The 21381-nt window shown below is 42.3% G+C and overlaps 1 protein-coding gene across 2 annotated transcripts in view; it reads right to left on the reverse strand.

Annotated features, from left to right (window-relative positions):
• ranbp10 (RAN binding protein 10) overlaps positions 1–21381 on the reverse strand; it is a 168569-nt gene that overhangs the window by 146347 nt on the left and 841 nt on the right. For both annotated transcript variants that reach the window (XM_068049532.1, XM_068049533.1), the window contains exons 2-3: positions 21162–21273; positions 21017–21069 (exon numbers count right to left, since the gene is read on the reverse strand). In XM_068049532.1, coding sequence (XP_067905633.1) covers positions 21017–21069; positions 21162–21273 — 165 coding nt within the window. The remainder of the gene's footprint in view (positions 1–21016; positions 21070–21161; positions 21274–21381) is intronic.

A 21381-nucleotide genomic window follows, 5' to 3' on the forward strand; every position in this document is an offset into this window, starting at 1 on the left:
AAACCAGGTATCTTTAAACAACAACTAATTAACTTTATTAAAACTAAATTTAAAACACTATTAAGATAAACCTATGTCTAAAGGCCTTATAACTTCTTATTTTAACCTAACTCCCCCAATCACACACATACACGCAAAAATCATCAGTTAACTTTTTTTTTAAAAAAAGGTTCTACAAATTAGCTGTTTCTTAAGAATAAATAAATAACTGGGTTTTAAGTCTTTGTGGGTTACGTTCCTGATAGGTGAGATATCCAAGTGTAAAAATAATCAAACGCTACTCGAAGTCTCCACAGGGATTTGATGAAACAGTCTCTTAGTAGATAGGGATTCAGTTGCAAAAGGCGTCACACAGTCCTTTCAATAATGAGCACATCAATAGGTCTACTTGAATTTTTAAAAATTGGCAGTCTCTCAGTCAAAACTTTACTTTGAATTCCAGCAAACAACAATCAGTCGAGAGAGTGTCAATCTTGAAGCAAAGACTCTTAGATTGGAAGTAAGGAAAAGGAATTTTGTTACCTCCAGCAACATAAAATGGTCTCTTCAAAGGGTTTTTTCCTCCTTAGGCAATTAACACGGCCTGTAGCTCACTGTAGAGGTTCTGCTGAGAGAAATAGACAGCTCCTTTCTCCAGTAAGCACGCTTTTGCTGTTTTTGTTACATGCAGTTAAATTGAAACATTATACCATGTGACCTCCTCACACTCCTGCTGTTGCATGGGTACCAAGTGCAGCTGGCCCACTGTGCCTCTTAGTTTTTAAAGGCACATTGTTTTTAAACGGAGTCTCAAAGGCACCTTGCTTTAATCCGAGGAGAAAAATAATTACAGTTCCGTGACAGTATATACAAAAGGGAGTCACTTAACAAAAAAAACATGTAAAATTACCAATGTCACAAATCTGTTTCTGGACACAAAAACTGAAGCAAGTACAAACCTCGAGACAGTCAATATGCAATGGATTGGAAATCACTGATCAAGTTTATTATTGACAAGGGTAGGTGCTGAGATGCTATTTTCCCAGGATGGAGAGTCTCGAACTAGGGGGCTTAGTCTCAGGATAAGGGGTCAGTCATTTACGACTGAGATGTGGAGAAGTTTATTGACTCAAAGGGTTGTGAATCTTTGGAATTCTCTACCCTAGGCGGCTGTGAAGTACATTCAAGGCTGAGACTGACAGATTTTTGGACTCTAAGGGAATCAAGAATTATGGGGAAGTGGAGTTAATGTAGAAGATCAGTCATGATCTTACTGAATGGTGAAGCAGTTTCGAGGGGTCTACTCTTGCGCTACATCTGTTCATGTTTCTTATGTTCAAGTTAGTGCAGTAAACGTTAGTGTTCCTTTACAGAGCAGTAAAGAAACTGAACGGTTCTTGGCTGTCCTGTTTCAAAAAGGAAACAAAAAAATAAAAATAAAAACAGCACGAAAAAAGTGCAAAATCAAAATTGGATTTTTTTTTTTTTAATGTGATTTAGGGATCAGGTCTTATACACACGAACAAGCACATAGGATTTTAAGCCAACCCATCTTTCAAGGAGAAAACCCATGACTGATCTGTAGATGATAATTAGGTCCAGATTAAAATCAAGGAATGGCACCCAACCAGTGTATATAAAACCTGCTGATGCATTGTTTCCAACAATAATAGCTATCTTAGCATAGCGGTAAGCAAACTCTTCCCCTCGCATAGAAAGTTTTGTGATACTAAACAATCGGAAGTAACAGGATGCAGTGGAACAAGAGAAATTAAAATGGGAATGACCAAAAGCATGGTCAAAGAGATTTTTTTTAAAAAAGGGGCTTTTGTAGAAAAAGAAAGTTAGCAGAGTAGAGTGGCTTAGAGAGATAATTTCAGAAGGCAGAGTCACACTTAAGCCGGAGTCAAAAAAGCAGAGAATGGTACATACAGCAGAAGGAGATCATTCAGGCAGGGTGCAACAAAGATATGAAGGACTTGACAATGAATGAAAAACCTTAAGATACAAAATACCAGTGGTGATCACCAAATGTGGAATAATGGGAGTGCATAATCTGGTAAATTCTAGCAGGTTATGGTTTGTGTAATGAAAACAGCTAAAGAATATGCCTAGGTTTGAAAGAAACTCTCATTTGGAAAAGAGAAAAACCTGCCGTGAGGTTTCTTATAATTAGTGGAAAAGTGTAGATTCTTCTGTTGGATTCGTACACAGTATATACACACCCAGCCTGAAGACACTGCAAAGTCTTCTTCACAAAATTGGGAGAGCTGGCCCAGAGATAAGTCAAGCACCAGACTGACACAGTCATATTCACAGAATCATACCTTTCAACCAACGTCCCAGACTCCTCCATCACCACTCCTAGGTATATCCTATGTTATATTATATATTATATATATTATCCTCCATCACCAATCCTGGGTATATCCTGTCCCACCGGCAGGGCAGACACACCAGAGGTAGCATCATATTGGTAAACATTCAGGAGGGAGAAGTCATCGGAGTCCTCAACATTGACTCCTGACACCGTCAAGTCAAACACAAAATAAAAGCAAAATACTACAGATGCTGGAAATCTGAAATAAAAACAAGAAATGCTGGAAATACTCAGCAGGTTTGGCAGCGTCTATGGAGAGAGAAACAGAGTTAATGTTTCAGGTCAGTGACCCTTCTTCAGAACTGACAAATATTAGAACTGTAAAAGGGTTTAAGCAAGTAAAGCTGGTGGGGGGGTGGGGGCAAGAGATAACAAAAGAGAAGGTGCTGATAGGACGAGGTCACAGAGAATTACTGACCAGGTGGTCATGGAACAAAGGCAAATGGTATGTTAATAGTGTGCTGAAAGACAAAGCATTAGTACAGAGAGGGTATTAATAGACTGTAAAGCACAAAGCACTCCAAGCACAAACATTTAAAAAAAAAATTTAAAACAGTAAGTGGGTAGTCACAGTAGAAAATAACCAAACTAAAAGAACTAAAATAAAATAACCAACTAAAAATGAAAACAAAAATAAACATAAAAAGGGGGGGCCAGTCATGCTCAGAAATTATTGCATTCAATGTTCAGTCCGGCAGGCTACATGTAGCGTGCCTAATCGGTAAATGAGATGCTGTTCCTCGAGCTTGCGCTGATGTTCGCTGGAACACTGCAGCAATCCCAGGACAGAGATGTGAGCATGAGAGTGGGGGGGGAGGAGGGGTGGCTGTTGAAATGGCTAGCAACTGGAAGCTCGGGGTCATACTTATGGACTGAGCGGAGGTGTTTCGCAAAGCAGTCACCCAGTCTCCCCAATGTAGAGGAGACCACATTGTGAGTAGCAAATTAAATTGAAAGAGGTACAAGTAAATTGCTGCTTCACCTGAAAGGAGTGTTTGGAGCCATGGATAGTGAGGAGAGAGGAGGTAAATGGGCAGGTATTACACCTCCTGCGATTACAGGGGAAGGTGCCGTGGGAAGGGGACGAGGTGGTGGGGGTAATGGAGGAGTGGACGAGGGTGTCGCGGAGGGAACGATCCCTTCGGAATGCTGACAGGGGAAGGGAGGGGAAGATGGCATCACGTTGGCAGTGGCGCAGGATAATCCTTTGGACCTGGAGGCTGGTGGGGTGGAAAGCGAGGACAAGGGGAACCCTGTCGCGGTTCTGGGAGGGAGGAGAAGGGGTGAGGGTAGAGGTGCAGGAAATGAGCCGGACACGGTTGAGGGCCCTGTCAACCACAGTGGTCATTTCAACACCCCCTCCCTGCTCTCATGCTCACATCTCTGTCCTGGGATTGCTGCAGTGTTCCAGCAAACATCAACACAATCTCGAGGAACAGCATCTCATTTACCGATTAGGCACACTACAGCCTGCCGGACTGAACACTGAATTCAATAATTTCAGAGCATGACGGGCCCTCCCTTTTTAAGTTTAGTTATTTTTCTTTGTTCTTTGGTTATTTTATTTTAGTTTGGTTAGTTTGTTTCTACTGTGCCTACCCACTGTTTCTGTTTTTAAAATTTTTTTAATGTTTGTGCTTGGAGTGCTTTGTGCTTTACAGTCTATTCACACCCTCTCTGTACTAATGCTTTGTCTTTCAGCACACCATTTACATACCATTTGACTTTGTTCCACGACCTTCTGGTCAGTTATTCTCTGTGACCTTGTCCTATCAACACCTTCTCTTTTGTTATCTCTTGTTCCACACCCACCCCCTGCCACCCCCCCCCCACCAGCTTTATTTGCTTAAAACCTTTTACAGTTCTAATATTTGTCAGTTCTGAAGAAGGGTCACTGACCTGAAATGTTAACTCTGTTTCTCTCTCCATAGATGCTGCCAAACCTTCTCAGTATTTCCAACGTTCTTGTTTTCATATCAAGTCAAACATGTTGGTTACCATTGCCCTCACTCCACTGATGAATCAATATTCCTCCATGTTGAAAACCACCAGGAAGAAGCAGTGAGGATAGCAAGAGCACAAAATGTAATGGCTGGTGGGACTCTCTGCAGACAATGAAGCAGTCTGTGCCCACATGCAGCAAGACATGGACAACATTCATACTTAGGCTGATGACTGGTATGAATATTACTTACCACTTAAATGCCAGGCAATGATATCTCCATATCTCCAACAAGAGAGAGTGTCTAACCACCTCCCCTTGACATTCAATGGCATTACCATTAGCATTCTGGAGGTCACCATTTACCAGAAACTTTACTGAACCTGCCACATTAATACTCTGGCTACAAGAGCAGGTCAAAAGCTGGGTATCCTGCAGTGAGTGACTCACCTCCTGACGTCCAAAGTCAGGAATGCGATGGAATACTCTTCACTGTGATTCCAACAACTCCACTCAAGAAGTTCAACACCATCCAAGATAAAGCAGCCCACTAGATTAGCACCTCATCCACCACCTTAAGCATTCACTCCTTCCACCACCAGTACACCATCTCTCTAGTGTGTACCTATCTACAAAATACACTGCAGCAACTCACCAAGGTTTCTTCTGCAGCACCTCCCAAAACACAATCTCTACTGTCTAGAAGAACAAAGGCAGCAGGTGCATGAGAAAACTGCCACCTGCAAGTCACACATCATCCCAACTTAGAAATATTTTGCTGTTCCTTCGTTGTCACTGTATCAAAATCCTGGAATACAATGACCACACGAAATGCAGCAGTTCAAAGTGGCAGCTTACCACCACCTTCGAGGTCACTTATTGACAGACAATAAATGCTGGCCTTGTCAGCGATGTCCATGTCCCGTGAATGAATAATAATAAAACAAGTTATTGAATGTATGGAAATTCAGTGTCCATAGACAACACACACACCATAACATATATTCTCCTCCTTGCGGGAGAGCCAGGGAGGGCAAAAACAAGAACTAACTGATCCTCTACCTGCTCCAGTATTATTCAAATTCTATTTTTCATTGATCTACAGTTATCCAAACGGTTATTTAAACCATTCCTTTGAGTCAGCTTTTCTTTCAAAATTATATTCACATTTTCTTTTAAATTAAAATCATTTGACCTATTTGAGTCACTTCCCAAGAGTATAAACAAAATTCACATGACTACTGTGCTTATGACCACATACAGCTGTATCGTAGACACATTTGTCATCCCACTAGCACCAGCCAATTCATTACTCATTACTACTTTAGGAACAACCACTTCATTAACCGTAAAGCCACTATGACAACTAAACAGTACTAGTACTAAAGAGGTTGCCATCAACCAGAGGATTAAATGTTAAATGCCAGGGCAACCATACGACACAACCCACCCACGTCAGTCACCCATTTACCAGCAACTCACGATGTTGTCCAAGTTGCAGTAAAATCCTCAACACAGATTATTTGGCAGGAGATGCAAAAGGCACCGAAACAAGCAAATGATGAATCAACAGCATAAATCGACAACAGAACATGAAGTGAGGTAAAGTGAGGGCAGCACAGTGGCGCAGTGGTTAGCACCGCAGCCTCATAGCTCCAGCGACCTGGGTTCAATTCTGGGTACTGCCTGTGCGGAGTTTGCAAGTTCTCCCTGTGTCTGCGTGGGTTTTCGCCGGGTGCTCCGGTTTCCTCCCACATCCAAAGACTTGCAGGTGATAGGTAAATTGGCCGTTGCAAATTGCCCCTAGTGTAGGGAGGTGATAGGGAATATGGGATTACTGTAGGGTTAGTATAAATGGGTGGTTGTTGGTCGGCACAGACTCGGTGGGCCGAAGGGCCTGTTTCAGTGCTGTATCTCTAAATAAATAAATTGAATATCAATGTTAAATTACGCAAAAGGGGCCAAAGTTATGCTTGTTCTGCAGTCTCACGTCAAAATTCAGCTTCAGTAAGTTCCATTCCAGATCTATGCTTTATATCCCATCTGAGCCATGAGCTGTCCTGTTTCTGCTCCAACTTCACTTCTTTGCTTTGACACAATGGAGTAGGGCTTCACTTTCACTGCCACTGAAAAGTATGAAGTATAAGAACGAAGCAGCAGAATGGGTTAAAATAGCTCGGAATAGTGTCTTGACTCAGCCCAGAACAATGGCTGAGTGCAGGAACGGAGGCAGGCGCTATTTGAAGATTGCAGTCTCAGAGGTCGGCACTGGGATCCGCTGCCTCTGGAAAGCAATGCCATTTTTAAAGGATGCCAGGAGGGAGGGAAGGGGTCAGGTGCACTCTTTCATTTAGTTGCTTGTTGAGCTCATTAAGGAATTCATTAACAGGCTTGTCAGTATCAGTGAGCAATTTTTGGAAGGCTGGGATCAGGGAAGATGCAAAGGGGAGAATACGACAGGGTTGTGAAGATGTGGACAGTGTGGGGGGCCATGAGGGATATGGGAATGGCTGATTGAAATAAAGCAGAGGCAGCAAATAAAGCTCAGCTGCTTCAGATATGCCTCAGTGTAACTGTTTCTGCAGCTGGAAGAGTTGAATTTCTCATTGGTAAGTGGCAGGAAACTGGAGAGGAAAGTGAGCCTGCAGGCATCACAGGGGCAGCTGGGGTTGGCAGGGGATGGCCTGGTGAATGCACAAAGCCCAAGTGAAGGAGTTCAGATGGGAACAGGCTACTCGACATTGGACAGAGCGGACAGGATGAGCTGCAGCAGATGCAGCCTCGTGGACAGCAGGAGGCCAGAGGAGCACACGGCTGCAAGGGGAGGCAGGTGTTACCCAAGACATCGCGTGCACAGCCCAAGAGTCAACTACTTGCAAATGACACAGCACCAGTGCCATAGGAGTCGGTGCCTTGGTCTGGTGTGCTCTGATGCACAATGACCTGAGGCCACCATGGCAATCCCCTACCGGCAGCCATCAAGCTCTCTATCACCCTGAACTGCTATGCAAGTGGGTCGTTCCAGGGATCAGCTGTGGACCCAGGTGAATCTCTCAGTCAGCATTTAATTATGCCATCGAGCAGACCACGGATGCCCTTTTCAGGTGGACAGGGGACTACACCCACTTTGACACAGATGGGCCTGCGCCAGCAGAGGGCAATGGATTCAGCCGCTTATGGGCGGCACAGTGGAGCAGTGGTTAGCACCGCAGCCTCACAGCTCCTGGGACCCGGGTTCGATTCTGGGTACTGCCAGTGTGGAGTTTGCAAGCTCTCCCTGTGTCTGCGTGGGTTTTCACCGGGTGCTCCAGTTTCCTCCCACATCCAAAGACTTGCAGGTGATAGGTAAATTGGCCGTTGTAAATTGCCCCTAGTGTAGGGAGCTGATAGGGAATATGGGATTACTGTAGGGTTAGTATAAATGGGTTGTTGGTCGGCACAGACTCGGTGGGCCGAAGGGCCTGTTTCAGTGCTGTATCTCTAAATAAAAATAAATAAATTGTTGAATTTCCCCAGGTGTAGGCTAGCATTGCTAGTGCCCATATAGCCATCAAGGCACCCAGCGAATGACCAGTGAGATCCACTCCCTCAACATCCACCTATCCGCAAGGACAATAAGCTTCCTCTGTGTACGCTCTTTCCTGGCTGCTACCACGACTCCTTCATCCTCCACCAGTCCAGGCTGCGGGGGTCCTTCACTCCATCCCCCAAAGTGATTGGCTGGCTCCAAGGGGCCAAGAGAAATCCCTTGAAAAGATGACTGACTACTGACCCCTCTATGGGAGCCCCAGACAGAGGCACAGAGCCAAAAGAACCAAAGCCGCCTGCTCAGGGGCCTACCATTGAGCAGACCATCAGGTTTGTGAAGATGCGATTCTGGTGCCTGGAACAGTCGGGTGGCACCCCCTAATACCCTCTTGCAAGGGTTTCAGTCATTGGTCTGTTGCACTCTCCGTAACCTGGCCCTCCACAGAGGTGTGGACCTTAAGGATAATGAGGCTATGGAAGGAGAAAGCTCATTGGAGAGGAGCAGGAGGTAAGAGGAGAAGAGGGGGCGGACGAAGATAACACTAAACAGAGAGGTTCATAATGCTGTGGTTTCTTCTTGCCACCCTCTGGGAAGAGGACCTCCCTCCTTTCCCTCATGGCCTCCAGCATTAGATCCTGGTGGGCATCGATGAAGAGAGGGTCTGCCCTGTCCCTAGTGCCTAGCTCTCCTGTGACATCTCACTTCCCTCTGGTGCTGCGAAAGGCAGATTTATTCCTATAAATAACCAGCAGCCTCAATGTGGGCTGCTGTGGAAGTCTGCATGAGCCCCACTGGCTCAAAATAACCCACTGCCATTTTCAATCCCACTGGCTCTGAGGACAGGAAACCCATCTCCATACCAATTAAGGCTTTCCCACTAGTAAATTGCAATCTGAATCACCTTCCCAGAGAGGCAGGTTTTGGATCTAAAACCAGACCCGGTTCCTGTTGCCCACCTCCATAATGAAAATGCAACCCTACATTTCCAGACTGATTCCATTTGTTTAAAATACCATTAAAATTCAGATGGGCAGTCATTTTCATGGAAAATCTTCAGGAACATTTTGGACTTTGAAGGAGTTAAATACAACACTTAATAGTATCCGACACATTAAAAAAAAAAATCACTGGCCATTATTCCAATATCATGCAATACACAGTAACACCAGCCAAATAAGCAGACCTGCTTACTGATCTCTCTCTATTGAAAACATACATCCCCAATACGGTTTTAAAAAGAAACTGCTTGGCAATGTAATGAAATTAACAAACCTATATATTAAACTATCTTAAGCTTCCTTCTATCTTGTCCTAGTGCCATTAGGTAGAGGTTCATGCAGTTGGCAGCAAACCAAACTTGCCAGATTTGTTGCCAGCGACAAGGATTTTTTTTTTTAAAGTCAAGTCTTCCTGACTGCTGACCTTAGCAAAATGGGCAGGTTTAATATGATGTTGCCACTGGCTGTGAGAGACTCTTATGTCAGGAGCTAGCAAAACCAGCACAAGATAAAAGCAGCTTCAATAAAGCTCAACAATCTCACTCGGAAGCATTTAAAAGGTTTAGAAAGACTGGACATTTTGGAGAACTTGGCCCAAGCACTCAGATGCCAAACAGGTACAGACTAGTAGAGCACTGGCTTCTGTTGAATCAGGAGGTTTAGATGCCTTTGTTTCATAAACCCTGTAACACTTCAGTCAGTGCTCAATAAATGAGATAATAACCTAGGACGCCACCTTCCCAAATGCTGCTCACACACAATCAATTTGCATATTCAGTGGCTTTCAGGATCATAAAAAGTGTTACAGAAAAGAAGGGAGGAGAACAGATCTTCCCCCAATCTTTGAATACCTTCATTATGTTTCAGAAAGTCAGTTGGTGAAGGATATAACTGGAGCCAATCTTTATACACTTTTATAGGCATTTATTTACAGTTACACATTACAAGCAAGCAACTCCTAACCCAACAACCGCAGTTTAAGTCCATGTCTAATTATAGAAGCACAAGCGAATCCCCAGTTAATGCCTACCACCTGCCTACAATTAAACACAATTAATATACAATTAGCATTCACAAATAAAAAACATAAAAAATAAATTGGTATTAAATCATACTATGGTGGCAGGGGAGGGTGGGAACAGAAGAGAAGGCTTGAAAAGAATAAATAGGTAATATCTAAAATGGCAAGACAACAAAATGCAATAGTTTACTTGGCCATTTATGTGTTGATATAGAAAATATTAAAAACGAATTGATATGGTAATGTATCCCAGTGATTCTTACAGATTATTTTTACAGTGCAGCAACAGTTATGGAGATACACAATGGTCATTCTCTGCTAGCAATATTTCGCAACCTATGGTGAGATGCAAAGCCTGTTAATCAGTTTCTGAATATATTGTTTGAGGGAAGGATTTTGACCAGGATACAAGGGGAACAGTCTGCTCCTGAACTACCAGATGGATCCTAATTTTAACATCTCATCTGAAGGATAACACTGCCGATAACGTACAGACTGAGCTGTTATTTTCTGAATTGGCCTCCAACACACCTAAAACAAAGTGGAAGTAAGGCAGAGAGTGTAGGATTTTTCCACTTTTAGAACAATTCATTTCAGTGTAATAAAAGTCACTATTCGTCACTAAATAGGCATGAAGCCTGCCCAGTGCAAAACGTGTGTTTTACATCCCAATGCAAGTACTGACACTCAACCAACTCAGCACATTTACAAAGCCATTACAAAAGGTCAGGATAAAGACAGCTGATTCAAGTACCCAAAGAGAAGAGAGTCTCTTCTGCAGCCTGCTGCATGGAGGTCAGTAACTTTATATTCTGCAGTGCCATCAACTGCGAAAGACCCTTTATTTAGGGGCTGATGATTCAACACACAGAGCCTTCAGACAAGCTACATCACACTTGCTTATAGTTATAAGAACCGTTTGTGACATCAACAATAAAAAAAGTCTTAATCTCTCTATCAATAGAAAGGAGAACTATTCAAGGTTGAATAGAGAATAATGTAAGTGTGCACATATCAGACGAGGGCAGGTGTGGATGATACCATCCACCAATGTTACCATTCACTGTCAAAGGTCACACATGAAGGATGGTCACTTGGGTGAGGTACAAGATGGTTACTGATTCTCATGCAACAGATAATCAAAACGTGTGGTGGGTATGGATTTGCTGTAGTCCTTTAAAAATCCCTAAGTGAAGAAGTATTATCCATGTACATGACTTGAGAGTCAACTAGAATGAGTAATGGCCATTGCAGTTTCCTGTAACCTAGCCTCAAGCAGTTGGAGAGGAGTTTCTCAGCATTATTTTTTTACCAACCTAGTCACAGGTTTTTATTCATCTACCCTTGGAGATTATAGTTATGGGATGGATAAATTCTGTACATAGTTACATCATATCCGATAAGGCAGTCTAGATGGGCCCAGTGGTCTTTTTCCACCCTTTCTTCTCTACGTGTTTTTAAAAATCTCATCCTCGTGTTCAAAGCCCTCTACCCCCTACCAAGCTCTCGAATCACCTCCGGCCGCACAACCCTCCAAGATATCTGTGCTCGTCTAATTCTGGCCTTGTGTATCCTGATTTTAATCACTCCACCATTGGTGGCCGTGCCTTCAGTTCCCTAAGCCCCAAGCTCTGGAATACCCTCCCTACACCTCTTCACCTCATTTTCCTCCTTTAAGACACTCTTTAAAACCCATCTCTTTGACCGACTATCTCCTTTTGAGGTTTAGTGCCATTCTTTGTTTTAATAATGCTCCTGTAAAGCTCCTTGGGATGTTTTATTACGTTAAAAGGTACTATATAAATATAAGTAGTTGTTTTGTATGTGCTAAATCATACAAGCATTCAGGAGAGGATGACAAAAATAAAGGAAAGACAATGTACATTGGTCTGCCTGTCAACCAATAATACATTAATGAATTATCCAATTTGACAGCCACCTCCCGACACAGGTAATTTAATGCAGCACTGTGTTTGATAAACTTAACACAGTGATACTTTCAACATGATGGACATTTAGTCATCACAGTATCACTGTGGCTAAATAACCTAGTGAAGACAGTAATTAAAAAGGAGAAACTGAACTCCAACAGGAAAGTAAGTCACTCTTTTCATTTAACCATATTACTCACTGTTCTTGGTGTTCATTTAACTGTACTTTCTTATTCTTCTGGTCAGAACACCCTGCACCAACTTACTTAACCCACCCAGTGAAAAACCTTTAGATATTCAAATCAATTTAAATGTTTTATAGTTCCTTTATCCTCTTACCACATTAAAAACAATTGTTCAAATGAATTAACAATCATTTTAAAAACATAAAATTACTCTATTTTGGAACCTTCACAATGGAGAGCATCAATCCACCCACACATAATGGAAATTCACAAGTAATTGAGTCCCTAAATTTTGGTCTTGTACACATAATATGCAAAAGAATAAAAAATTAAATATCAAATGTCTCTCACTCACAAAATATATATAATATATATATATAGTATGTGGTGTTCCACCTGATGAGTCAAAACAATTTTAGTCTTCAGGTGAAGCAGAGCTAGCAAATGATGGATAATTAGGCCAGGGTATGAAGACATAGTTCAAACCCCATTTTAAAGTCATACATTCTCTAATTTTTATATTCCCATAATATATTCCTATGTCCATATAATGATGAAACTGCTTCTGTAAACTGGTCACATGCCAATCGTGGTACTGTACAGCCTCCACGCACATGGTGTAATTACGGTGTGACAAGTTTACTCAGGCAGTTTTCTTCAGAAATGTTGATAGGAATTTATAATGGAATGGCTGACAGGAAGGCCGAGCACATACTTCTAATGAACATTAAAAAAAAATTAATTTTTCAAAATAGGAAACAAAAATAAAATAAATCTTCGCAATTCCAACAAGGATACAATGGCTCACAAAATGATGTGTCCCACAAAACTTCTGGCTGATAATTCCAGTACAGATGCAGGTTCTACTGAATTGTTTTCAGTGATCGCAGAACTGAATGGTGAATTAAATAAAATAATTATTGGTATCCTATATAGCTGCTTTTTTCTGAATCGTTAAGTGTCTGTGTGCTACTGCTTTTTAATTGGTTATGTTTTGCATTCTAAAGGTTAACTTATTATCACATTCTACTCTGCCAAAAAGTACTCCTTTCTAAGGCTTCGGATTCACTCATCTCATTCTACAAGGGATACTAAATGACAACATATCACAACATTAAAGTCATCATGATGACCACCCACCAGTATAAATTTCAGCCCCAGTCTTGCGCTTGGGGAAAAGAAATGACTAAAGCTACCATGACAATTACGCACCAATTGTCAGTTTGGCTCAGCTAGCAAAACTCCTGCTTCACAATCAGGTAGTAATGGGTTCAAGCTCCAATCTATGTTAATGAGCTCTGGCTTCTTATACCCAGTCCCTATGTCCCACCAGTCGCAGCTGTGCTTTGGGTCCTAGTCTGCGGAATTCTCTCTTTACACCCCTCAAGCCCTCTGTCTCTTCATTTCTTTCACTTCCTTTGAGATCTTCCTTAAAACCTACCTCTTTATACTATTTTTTAATATCTCCTTCTTTGGCTCAATGTCTTTTTTTTCCGATTAAAATTATGTGAATGATTTCTCACATTAAGGTATGAATGATATCAATGCAAGTTGTTGCTGTTGCAATACCTCAGTACTGAGGAAACATGGCATTGCTGAATCAGATATTAAATAGACACCATCCCAAACAAAGCAACCAATTACCACCAAAAACAGATTAATTGGTTTTTCATCTCATTTGTGATGAGTTGGATATCTTGCTGCACTCAATGTGGTGACTGTATTTTTGACATAGTAAACACTGCACTTTAAACTAATTCATTATTCAATACTCTGGGACATTTCTTGCAGATGCAAAAAAGGTGCTGAATAAATGCAAGTTTTTCTTCTGTAAACCTTGGCCCCAGCATTCCTCTCAAAAAGATAGACATGATCTATTAATTGATCTCAGGCACAAGGGTACTGCTGTTAGTCTGTGTCACTGGGCTAGAAAGAGAAAAAGCATCAGCAGCTCATGCTCACTAATCAGTAACTGACACCCTGGAAAAATACCACACATTGAGTCAACACCTTTAAAGAGAGGAAAAATTGCAAGAAATTAGAACTGGAAGAGGGAGAAAAACACTCATTAGCATTGACAATATATAATAAAATTCAGGCTTTGATCACCACAATAAAATGTAGACAAGCCAAGTGCACACAGTAGCAGCTTGACCAAACACTATAGCTTTCCCAAGCTATTATTAATACATTTTACCCCAAAACATTGGGAGGCAAAATATACCATGGCAACCAAGGCAGCCTTAATGAGATAGCAAGGAACAAGAAACAAAGAAAGATTTTTTTTAAAACGAGTAATGCACTACTTACATGACCGTACAACTACAGATCCTCTAAAAGGTCAACAAAAATGTTCACATATAAAGCACCTTTGATATAAGAAGGGCCGAAAGAACTTCACTGGAGTATTAAAATTGGACATTGAATCAGTTAAGAGTTTGAGAGAAAGCGTTTAGGAAGGTTGGAAGAAGGTGGAGTTTGGTAGGCTGAGGCTATAGAAGGATTTAAAGATAAGGAAAAGGATTTTAAACTTGAAGTATTGTGGGACGGGGAGTCAATGTAGGTCAATAAGAACTTGGATAATGGAGATGTGGACTTGGTGAGACACATACATTGTTAGGTTAGAGTTTATGGAGAGTGGAGCATGGAAATCGAGCAAGGATAGCAATGGAGTAATTGACTGAAGAGCTGACAAGCCATCTACGAATGTTTCACTAGCAGAGGATCTAAGGTACAGCAAAGACAGGATGTGTTGCTGAGATGAATGTAAATGGTTTTTATGACAGAAAGATGTGGTGTCTGCTGAGTGTATAGAATCAGCCAGAAACCTGTATCAGGCCAAAGCTGATGGCTCCAGCCTTCTCAGTGATGTGTTGGTGAGGAGTTGCGAGGCTCATGCATCCCTCATCTTGGGAGAAGTGCAACACTTAATTATAATTAAATCAGACTCCTACAATGCAATTAGGCTTATTTAAATTTAACAACCGCCATCCAGATTTCCCAGAGCTCAGGAAACTCGGTGGCGAAAGAGGGGCAAGAGCTCCTGGCTCAAGAACGTAAGTGCTTTTTACTAGTAGTCTTTGCAGGCCAGACAGATCAGCAGTACTCTTGCGGCTTCTCGCTTCACCCCGCCGTGATCAGCAACAACTCCATGCCACGTGATCGTGCTTGCTGGGGACCATACCCAAGGGTCCCCGTAGCAGCCTCCTGACGTTGGTTTTCCCTCCTGACGTTGGTTTTCCCACCCAGCAGCTAGCCAGCCTGTCAACTAGGCAAGCTGCCATCAAGAAGCAGAAGGAAGAAATTTATAATAAGGTTCTGCCAATAAATTTAGCAGGACCTCCGTCAGCCCAGCCTTGCCTCCCAACTACTCCACTCCCATTACCTCCCCGTGAATATCGGGGCCTAAATAAATGGTTAAAAAAAAAAGCAAGCAGTAGAGTTTGAGAAAGGTAGTAATGATGCCCCCCCCACCACCCCGTATGCTATCTACCACTAACAGCAGCTCTGATTGACAGCTGCACTGCAATATAAATGGGATACCACTATTGCTGGAGAGGTGATTTTCCAAGGCTCCAACAGCATCAACAATGCTGCTGTCATCCAAGTATAAAAAGCTATTGCCATCGGTGTCCACTGCTTTGATTTTACTGGCCTCAGTGGAGTTTTGTTGGCTTCTGCTGACCTTTCACAGATGTGATGAACCTCCAGGGCTTATAAAATTAAAAGTTGCGACCTTGACTTTCAATTGCTTGCACAAATGCTATGTTGCTCAAGTGTTGGTGTACCTTCACTACAATGTAGAGAGAGCAGAATCTAATGCAACAGAAGCCAAAGCATATTGCAGAACCACTATAAAGGGGAGATGAAATATACATGCAAAACTCAGTGACCCAGTCATTTTAAACCTGATAAAAGCACATCATCTAACAGATTCCAAATTGAGTATACACACGAGGCTAAATTTTGAATATTCAAAGTGCAGCTTCAAAGACAATGAAGATATCTGATCACTGTTCAAGTAAATTAAACTTTTAAGGATGCTGTGCAAACAAAATCACTAATTTTGTTAAACTTTGTTAAAAGATGTGTGGTTACTTTATCAAAGTATATCATAACTCAAAAGTCCCTTACAACAGAAATTTATTACTGAAGACTGTGAGCAAGAATTAACTTCTGCACACCACCACAAGCTGAATCCATCTAAAACTCCTAAGATTTGTAACCTTGAATATATGTAAAAATAACTAGTTACATACTTAAGTTAATGATACAAAACATTATCTTGGTTAAACTTATTGCATTTCTTTTTCAAAAGAATTACATCTCGTCGTCACATGGAACACAATTACAAACACTAACTCCATTCCACAAGACAAACTTTGACCCATTTTGCAATTTGATATACTGTTATATGTGAATGATCATGATGCAATATTATTCAACGGTCATTCAACTGTTGGGATTCAAAACATGACCTAATCTTTAAACTGTCACAATATACCACTAAGGGCAAAAAAACTATTTCGTACTCTGTACAACAATTTGAAACATTGTAAGTTTACAGTAAATGGCAAAGGAACCAGAGCGAGATGATGAAAATGCTGTTACGCAGCAAGTTGTTATGATGTGGAATGCACTGTCCTGAAAAGGAGAGTGGTGAAAGCAGATTCAATAGCAATTTTCAAAAAGCAACTGGATAAATAACTGAAAGGGAAAAATGTTTACGGCTATGGGGAAAAGGGCAGAGAAAGAAACTAACTGGATAGCTCTTTCAAAGCGCCAGCACAGGCACAATGGATTAAATGGCCTCCGTCTTGCTGTATCATTCTAAGATTCTAAGTTAAACAAAATCAATTCCTTTCAATATTAATTCTACTGCCCCACATGCCTGCTCAGGTTGAACAGTGTGATGCATAATCTTGGTTTTCTGATCAATCCTAAATTGGTGTTCTTATCCGATATCAGGTCTGTTGTCAAAGCCAATTTTTTTGACCTCGACTTACTAATCCTCTTCCTGCACTCTAAAAACCAACGGATGTTTGATCACCTCACGAACTGACTCCTTTGAATGCTTTAACAAGCCCCCCCCCATGCATCTTTCACAAATGCCAATTAATCCACAACACTTATGGCCCATGCCACCTCTTCCCTCAAATCCTGCACTCTCATCAGCCCTCGCCTTGTCAAGCTCCATCAATTCCCTGTTTTGTCCAGATTTGTCCTGTATTCCTTTGGTTTCACATTGCTACCCTCTCCCTCACTGGATGCCTAACTTTCAGCCATTAATCTTGCCCTTGCCTGCGGATCCTCATCCAAAACCAATTCACGCTGCATTCTCTTTCTACCTTTCAAAATTATCCCTTCAACCTTCTGTTCCACTTCAGTCTATTCCTTATAATTCTCTTCACTATCTTATGAAGAGCCCAAGAAATATTCTCCCACATTAGAAGGAACTACATATTTATTATCTAAGACCTCAAGATTGAAATATACCTAATATGGCTTCTGTTCTCTCTAACAAAATTATTTGCACTCCCTGAACAATCCTGTAAGTGCAGCATCCTAGTGTTTCAATGCTAGTTTTACTAAGAGCATAAAAGGTTAAAAGGATATTTAATAGGTGTTCAAAATTATGAAAGGCTTTGATATGGTGAATAAGAATAAACTTTTTCCACTGGCAGGATGTTCAGTAACTGGAGGACACAGATTTTTAAGGTAATTGGCAAAAGAATAAAGGAGAGATGAGGAGTTTTTTTTATTCACCAAGTTGTTACGATCCAGAGTGCACTGGCAATGTTCAAAAGGGAATTGATATATATGTATATACACACACACTTGAAAACAAATAAGTTGCAGGGCTATTGGGAAAGAGTACAGAAGTGGGACAGCATTGCAAATGAGCTAGCACAGGCATGATGGACCAAATGGCCTCCTTCTATGCTCTAAAGATTCTAGGTTTGATCTCTAGTTTGTGCTGAATAAAATGATCTCAATTGGTACGCTAATTCAGGCACTCAGCCTACAGAGGTCAACAAGGGAAAAATAAAACATTGACCAGCTTTTCTACTTTGAATGGCTTCCTGAAGCAGAAGTTTGGTTCCCAGACATGTCAACAACAGGCATGAGCAGGATTAAGTAAATTGTGATGCTCTACTAAAGCACTTTCAAATAATGCACTGTTACTCACTGTCTAGATTCACACATGAAGGATAGGCATTTGGGCAAGATATCAGATGACTGTCAGCATCCAATGATTCATAACCAGCATGAATCATCATTTTGGGGGAGGAGAGGAGGAAGAAAGCCCTATACAGCAGCTTTGTTAAATTTGATAGAGTGATGAAAAGAAATTTTGAAATAGAGTGTCACGTGAAGAACCAGTAAATCAACTGGTCAAAAACATAACTTAAACTTCTCTTCACCCAATTCCTGGAAAAATATATGAAACAGACACATAGCTAACAAGCAGGTACTTTTCCTGCTGCCTCTGAATTTATCTACAATCTCAATTTGTAAAAAGCCATTAAGACTTAGGTGTCCATAACTAGCAGCTTTTCTCACTTTTAGCAAAGATATTTTACTAATCACAATTCATTTGGTATTGTACCTCAGAAAATTAAAAAGTCATAGCAACTGGTCAAATAGTAATGCCAATTAAAATATTCCACACGTACTAATTTGAATATAACTGACAATTAAGTCAAGTGCTTATTACATTATTTGCAAAGGTTGTATTTGCTGACAACACAACCACTAGGTGGCGCAGTACTAGCATATGTGCAAATGCGGCCTCTATACTGAAACGTCATTGTCCGTGATGTTTCAGAAAGCTGCCAAGATTAAAGAAGGCGCTGCTCAATTTATCACAAAAAACAAATTCAGTCCAAAAATCCCCTCAATGGCTGCCATCGCTGACTCCCAACAGTCCCCCACTCCCTCCTGTCACTACGATAGGTAAATTGGCCATTATAAATTGTCACTAGTATAGGTAGGTGGTAGGGAAATATAGGGACAGGTGGGGATGTTTGGTAGGAATATGGGATTAGTGTAGGATTAGTATAAATGGGTGGTTGATGGTCGGCACAGACTCGGTGGGCCGAAGGGCCTGTTTCAGTGCTGTATCTCTAATCTAATCTAATCTAATCTACGCTTCTCTTTGCCATTCCCTCCTGCGTCCGTGTTCTCGCTACTGGCGCCCCGCTGCCTTCCCTTAGCCATTCGGTCGGCCTCGCCGTTCCCTCCTGCCTCGAGCCGCTCGCTCCCTTCCCGCCTCCCGTTCACTCCATACCTCGCCACTGCTCCCGCCCCAAACCCCCTCAGCCGATAGTACCTGCTCCTCGCACCTCCCCCCACCCCGCTCTCCAGCCACTCGCTCGCTCGCCTCTTCCCCCCCCCCCACCAGCCGCTAACTCCAGGGTACGCTGCTTCCCTCCTCTCGGCCACTCAATCCCACATTCAATTATTCTCCGCTGCGCCACCCGAAGAAATAAGGCGGGCCACGAGGGGTGATGGGGCAACGTAGGAGCAAGTGGCCGTGAGGAGAGAGGTGGCACGGCCTGGAGCTGGTGGGCGGGAGAGGTGAAGTGGGGAGTGGGAAAAAGTGAGGAAAAAATGAGAAAAAGAGATCGGCCCAGGGGAATAGTGACAAGGTCTGGCGCGAGCGGCTGAGGGGGGGCTGGAGCGAATGGCTTACAGGGGGGTGGGGAAGCTGGGAGGCCTAGAGCAAGTGACTGAGGGGTAGAGCGACCATTGGGGCAGGAACGAGTAGCTGAGGGGGGGGTGAAGCGGGCACGGGGAACGAGTGGCTGAGGGAAGGCAGCAACATGGCAGGATTCGAACCTGGCGAAGAGGTGATTGAAGCAGGGATGGTGGGAGGGAGCGGGGTACTGTTCGGGTGAATGGAGACGGCTATTGAGGGGTGAGGAAGTCATTGTGTGATGACGTCATGCGCGCGCATTCATACTGGCAGGCTGGCAAATGTTTTCACACATTGATGAAATCTGCGATCACTCTGCGTGTGTTCTGCGTTGTCAGGAGTCACTTTGATTTACAAAATGTTGCTTTGTTTAGGGCAAAGAGGACAAATATTAAGTTGATTCCAGTTTTTAATAAAAATGCTGTCCTTTCAATGTGGGTATGTGTACATCACAAGAATAGTCAATTTAGAACAATGATTCCCAAACTGGGGTTCATAGTGACTTTCCAGGCTGTCCACGAAATAGTCGAGCAGTAAGCAAATGAGCAGTGGACGGAGGCAGGCATTGTGCGTGTTGAGAGGCAGCAGCATACGTATACAGCGCAGAGTGGGCAAGCTGTCTCACCTCAAAGGGGAGTGAGCATGGAAGAATGCTGAGAGCAGCAGGAAGATCACCATGTGCAGTTAAGAAAACTGAGGGGCACCGGGTGAGTTCAGCCTTGTTCGAGAGGGGAGTTTTTAAAAAATATTTAAGTCTAAACTCAAAGAAAGGCTGTCAAAATACAATTATGTGTAGGACGCCAATATAGGTTGGGGGGGGGGGGGGGTCCGTGATTACTAATCCATTTGAACAGAGGGCCTTGGAGCAAAGAAATTTGAAAAACACTGGATTAGAAGACAGAATCATGCAGCCACACTGGATAGCTTGGATCGATTTAGATATAGTTTTTTTTACATTAATACAATATCAAAAAAATGCTGATATCTTAAAAACACACACAATCCTTTCTTTCAGCTGCCTCTGCTGCAAAGACTGAGCCAATTCCCCGCAATGCATGCAGCGATCACGTGATCGTATGCTAATAATGTCAACAAATATATCAGGGGCGGGCACGTGATCACTATCCCTGTTTTACAGGGTTGGGAAAAATCTAAACAAAATATATCTTAAGAAATGGACCCGGGCCAGCCCAGACAATCGGAACCTTCAGACAGGAATTCAGAGTAAAAGCACACACTAACTGTGCCTCCCAATGAAAAACATAAGCAAAAATATGTATTTTGTACTCAAACCACGTAGGTCTCCATGTCATTAAATATCAACAATAATTACGCAACCATGACTTACATACCGGGCAGCCGGTTCATATTGACACCCTGGGCTGACAATCCGATTCCCATATACCTGCGAACAATGAAAGCTGCAATTATTAAAGGAATCGCCCACCTCCATGAAAAAGTCACGTCATGTCAGAGAGTCGGCAGTAATGGACTTACCCATCTCTGCCTTTGCTAACGATCTTCACTTCGAAGTAATATATGCCACAAGCAGCGGGGATTGGGTGCGTTGCACGAACCGATGCAGCATCTTTGTGATTTTTTCCGTGACCTGATTTAGCAAAAACAATGATCACCTTCGGAAGCACCTTACGCAATTTTAGCAGCTGAATTATTCAAAGCCAACAGCTCTCGCCATGGAATTGCGTCAGTGTTAAAA

This window comes from Heterodontus francisci, chromosome 17, assembly GCF_036365525.1.
Source record: "Heterodontus francisci isolate sHetFra1 chromosome 17, sHetFra1.hap1, whole genome shotgun sequence".
NCBI classification, from domain to species: Eukaryota; Metazoa; Chordata; class Chondrichthyes; order Heterodontiformes; family Heterodontidae; genus Heterodontus; species Heterodontus francisci.